Genomic DNA, 4,892 nt, shown 5'->3' on the forward strand with positions numbered 1-4,892 from the left:
ATTCCACCGGGACAGCCTGTTTGTGTTGTTTTGACATCATTTCAACCTTTGTAGCTTTTAACGTACTCCTAACTTCTGAGTGTATCTTGGAAAACATATGCATCTGCTGTTGCGCGTACTTATCAATGTTGTAGAAAGGTTGGTGTGGTTTTGTTAGGAAGTCGTACGGAAGACGTTTCTCCACCCCATATAAGATGTAGTAGGGAGACTTCCCCGTAGAGTCGTTTACCGACGTATTTATGGAAGCGGCTATGTGCGATAGCCAATTCTCCCAGTTATCGTGGAGATCGTTCACGATAGGCCTGAGGACCTGTAAGATTTTCCTATTAGCCCTCTCCGCCAACCCATTAGCAGCTGGGTGGTAAGCTGTGATGAAGGATTGCATGATGTTAAACTGAGTGCATATTTCGCTCAATACTGTGTTCTTAAACTCGGTGCCGTTGTCACTCAAAAGAATTCGAGGAGACGAATGGGGACACAGCACGTGAGTTACGAGGGCATAGGCCATGCGTGTGGCTGTCTTGTCCTTGAGAGGCGCTAGAACTAGAAACCTAGAGAACTGGTCGACGCACACCAATAAGTAGCGCGAACCATGTTGGCTCTGGGGGAGCTGTAATAAGTCTATATTTACAACATCCCATGGCGCCTCTGGTACTGGGTATTGCAACATAGGTGCTGGCCCTTTTACGAACCCCTTTTGCTTAATAAGCCACACTGACACTTGCACGACTTTGTGGCACGCATTGGCACGAACTCGGTCGTGCCAATGCGCAAACTAGTCGTAAACTCGCGTGAAGTGTTCGGAAACTCGTCGTGACTGCATCACATGTCGGGACGAAAATTTTGAAATGTTTAAAATTTTGGCACGACAAATTTTTCGTGACGGGTTCGTTAACTATGCGCAAACTGTTCGTGAACTTGTCGCGAACAGTGCGGGACAATGCAGGAGGATGCGCACCAGTGCGTGCCAGTGCGCGCCATGCCACGACATGCACGACCTGCCACGCATTGTTCACGAACTGTTCACGACAAGTTTGCGACATGTTTACGCATTGGTGCGCGTCGCAGCATGGTCGTGCGTTACCCCTGACACGGTCACGTGTACTTCACGCCTTGATGGCACGAACAGTTCACGACTAGTTCACGCACTTCACGAACAGTTTGCGCTTGGCACGAGCAGTTCACGACGAGTTTGCGAGTAGTTCACGACTATTGCGCAACTATTGCGCAACAGTGTCGCTCGCGTCAATGCGGGGGTATATAATAGCCACTTCTCGCCATTCCACAACTTGCCAGCAAGCAGACAACATGCCGAAGACGAAACAAATAGGTGGAAGAGCAAAGCAGAGAAGGCCACAAGCCGACAGGCCAGAAAATATTGGAGCAGATCCAGAGCCAGAGACCGCTGAGAGAGATAAATCCCTCCAGTCATCCATATCAAGTGTCGATGGCATCCCTGAGACACAGCAGGATACACTTGACACCCAGATACAGCCATCCAGTGAGGAAGAGGCTACCCGGCAGCAGAAGAAGCGGGTCCGGGTATCCAAGAAGGAAATCCCTGAGTACCGCTGGACAGATGAGGGGGAGAGGGGGTTGGCTGACCTCATCAAGGAATACCCCCAGCTGTATGACAAGAAGCAAAAGGAGTGGCTTAACGTGGCGACCAAGAACAGCCTGTGGAACCGAGTCGGAGAGCAGCTGAATCCCCCTGCCACTGGTCCCCAATGCAAGAAGCACTACGAGAACATGCGCACCAGGGTGGGGAAGATCTTGAAGAAGGAGAAGAAGAGTGGGGCAAGCCAGCCTGAGAGGAGTGCCCGTGACGACGAGATCATGGAGACTTGGAGTTTCTTAACACAGCACATCGTTCGGGGAAAGACAGTCCCCAGTGAGCAGTTTGCTGTCCCCGAGTCAGCCACAGTGACGAGCAGCGACGATGAGGATAATGATGTCCAGTCTACAGGGTCCCAGAGCCAGGCATTTACTACAACAGGCAAGGGCAAGGGGAAGCGGTCCAGGCCCCCAACAACAGAGACAGCCACCACAACCGCCGTCACTACCACCACATCGGGGGTCACCCACATTGACCTCAGTGAAGCTGTCAGGCAGGTGAGAATCCCAATGTCACTAGTTGTAGATTGTATTCCAGTTTGTTCCATTTCTCTTGACATGACATGTGCAATATGATGCAATCAAATGCTGTACTAACTGGTGCCAATGTCTGTATGTTTCAGATCCTCTCCAAAGCAGACTCCCAGGGCGCCAGCCACTCCTACACCGGCCACCAGAAGATCGTCCATGATTTCGTGTGCCTGCTGGAAGGGCACATGCAGGGCATCCCGGAGGAATCCTGGCACGAGTTCCAGATTGACTGCCTCAACCTGGTCCACCGTTACAGGCAGCGGCGTCCGCTCTTCCAGCAATCACAGCAACAACCACCCATGATCTGGCAAGGCCCACAGCAGCAGCAACCCTGGCAGCCCCTTCAGCAGCAGCAGTTCTGGCACCCCCCTCAACCGGCCACCTGGCAGGCACCGCCACAGCAGCAGCAGCAGCAGCAGCAACCTCCAGCAAGTCAGCCAGCACCTCAACCCTTGTTGCCGCCCCAGCCACCACTGGCCTCCCAGTCTTCAGGCCAGTCGTCCTGGACACGGACCACTGAGTGGGAACCACGGATGCCACCTGCCCCGTCAGCGACTCTTGTCCAGTCGCCATCACCAACCCCTTTAGTGTCGCCGTCAGTCATCTTAAAGACACCTGTGACATCACCCAGCTTCCCGGGCCTGACCCCAGGGTCGGTAGGCAGCATCCTAGAGAGGAGTTCACCTCAACCCCCTTCACCTCCAAGGACCTTAACACCCCGAAAGTCCACCGTGTATCCCCAGGCAGCGGTCCCAGCATCAGCAAGGACACTGAGTGAGACACTTTGAAAATGTTGTTTGTTGTTTTCATGTTAATAAAGTTGACTACTTTAAAACACTTGTTTTCATTTTCACATTAAAATAAAGTTAGCCACAAATAAAAGAGACACCAAAATGGAAAAGAAAAGAAAAATAAACGAGAAAGATTTTATTTCAATAGTGGTACAAATATAGATGCAGCTCATGGGGATACCATTCTTTCTTGCCAAGGGACGGCACCAGCAGGGGACATGTAGTAATGTGACAGGTAGTCTCGCTGATCCTTCGCCTCCCTCGCTGAATGGTGGCCTGGTAGAGGCATCAGCCCCAGCAGCTGCTGGTCGAGTCTCCATCTACCAGGGATCAGATCATATGTGTCCGGATCTTCGCGGTCCACTTCTGGAATTGCATGTGGGTATCTGATGAGGAGGAGGTTGTGTAGGACACAGGCGCACATGGTGATCAGGTTGATGTTGTCGGGGTGCTGCTGCATTGTTGTCAAGAAGCAACGGAACCTGTGAGACAAGATTCCAAAGGCATTCTCCACAACACGACGGGCACGAGACAATCTGTAGCTGTATATGCGTTCTCGATGGACCTGTGATCGGTGGGAGAATGGTTTCATCATCCAGGTTCGGAGTGCGAAGGCGTCATCCCCTACGAAGTGATAGGGCACTGGCTTATCATCATTAGGGAGCGGTTCTGGTTGAGGCACTCCAGCTCTGTGGTCTTCTACAGCATCATGCAGGGAGCAGTTACTCCATGTTCCTCCATCCGATGCACCACCCTCTGCCCCAACATCCACATACAGGAACTTGTAGCCAGCATCTGCCACTGCCATCAGTACAATGCTGTGGAAGCCCTTGTAGTTATGGTATTTTGAACCAGCATTGGGTGGCTTTTTCATGGCGATGTGCTTGCCGTCTACAGCTCCCAGACAGTTGTGGTAGTTCCATCTGGAGCTGAACTTGGCAGCAACTTCCTTCCACATCTTTTCAGTTTTGGGGCAGCGGAGCACTTCGTCCTTGTAGACCGCGATGATGGCTTGACACACCTTGGGTATAAACTTGCAGATTGTACTTGCTTCAACCCTGAAGCTGAACTGCAGACTTGGATAGGAATTTCCAGTGGCTAGGAAGCGGAGGGTGGCAGCCAGCTTGAGTCCAACTGGAAGCGGTTCCCTCATGAAGGTGGACTGTTTCTGGAGGCGAGGGGTTAACTTCTCAACCATCTCTTGGAACAGGTCAGGTGTGATTCTGAGGTAATTCTTGTAGCCCCTTGGATCTTCCTTGTGGAGTTCAGTCAGTAGCGTGTCATACTGTCCAAACTCCTGTCTTCTGGCCAACCATTTCCTGACCCACACTTTCCTTGGTGTCCTTCTTCGAGGTGGGGTTGCCTTTTCTTCATCTTCTGCCTCTTGCACCCTTTTCTGCTGCTCTTCAACAATGGCTAGAGCAGCCGCCAGGTATAGGCATCTTCTCTTCTCTGCTACGACGCTGTCTCTGGAATTCAGCATGTTGTCTCTTCCACAGGCAATCCAAAAATGACGCCAGGGGTGGGGAGGCCCCCTTTTTATATGGCGTGCCCAAATCGCCACGACGGCCTCCGAATAGCGCAAACTCGTCGGGCCAATGCGGGAAGTGCGTAAACTTTGCGCGAACAGTGCGTAAACTATGCGTAAATACGTCGTGCCAGTTCGTGTCAATGTGGGCACTATTGGGCGCGCATTCGTAACCTATGCGTGAACAGTGTGTGAAGTCGTCGTGAACAGTGCGGGAATAGTGCGGGAGCCTCCCGCTGTGTGCCACCAAAATGGCACGCATTGCCACGACACAGTTCGTGGCAATGCGTGCCACAAAGTCGTGCAAGTGTCAGTGTCAGCACAAACGGCACAATGTGCGACATGTTTTTCTACATCAACCCGTAATGTGGGCCAGTAGTATTTTTATCTGGTGACAGATAGTGTCTTGTCCCTTCCTGGGTGACCCG

The 4,892-nt window shown here is 51.9% G+C and overlaps 2 protein-coding genes across 2 annotated transcripts; one reads left to right on the forward strand and one right to left on the reverse strand.

The window, feature by feature from the left end:
- The first annotated feature begins 1,308 nt into the window (after positions 1-1,308).
- LOC126987667 (uncharacterized) lies at positions 1,309-3,011 on the forward strand. The gene is made up of 2 exons (XM_050844794.1): positions 1,309-2,112; positions 2,238-3,011. The coding sequence occupies exons 1-2, from the start codon at positions 1,309-1,311 to the stop codon at positions 2,931-2,933; spliced, it is 1,500 nt and encodes a 499-aa protein (XP_050700751.1). The 3' UTR covers positions 2,934-3,011.
- Positions 3,012-3,105: 94 nt separating this feature from the next.
- LOC126987668 (uncharacterized) lies at positions 3,106-4,134 on the reverse strand. The gene has a single exon (XM_050844795.1). The coding sequence runs from the start codon at positions 4,132-4,134 to the stop codon at positions 3,106-3,108; it is 1,029 nt and encodes a 342-aa protein (XP_050700752.1).
- Positions 4,135-4,892: the final 758 nt, after the last annotated feature.

Source organism: Eriocheir sinensis, chromosome 66, assembly GCF_024679095.1.
Source record: "Eriocheir sinensis breed Jianghai 21 chromosome 66, ASM2467909v1, whole genome shotgun sequence".
NCBI classification, from domain to species: domain Eukaryota; kingdom Metazoa; phylum Arthropoda; class Malacostraca; order Decapoda; family Varunidae; genus Eriocheir; species Eriocheir sinensis.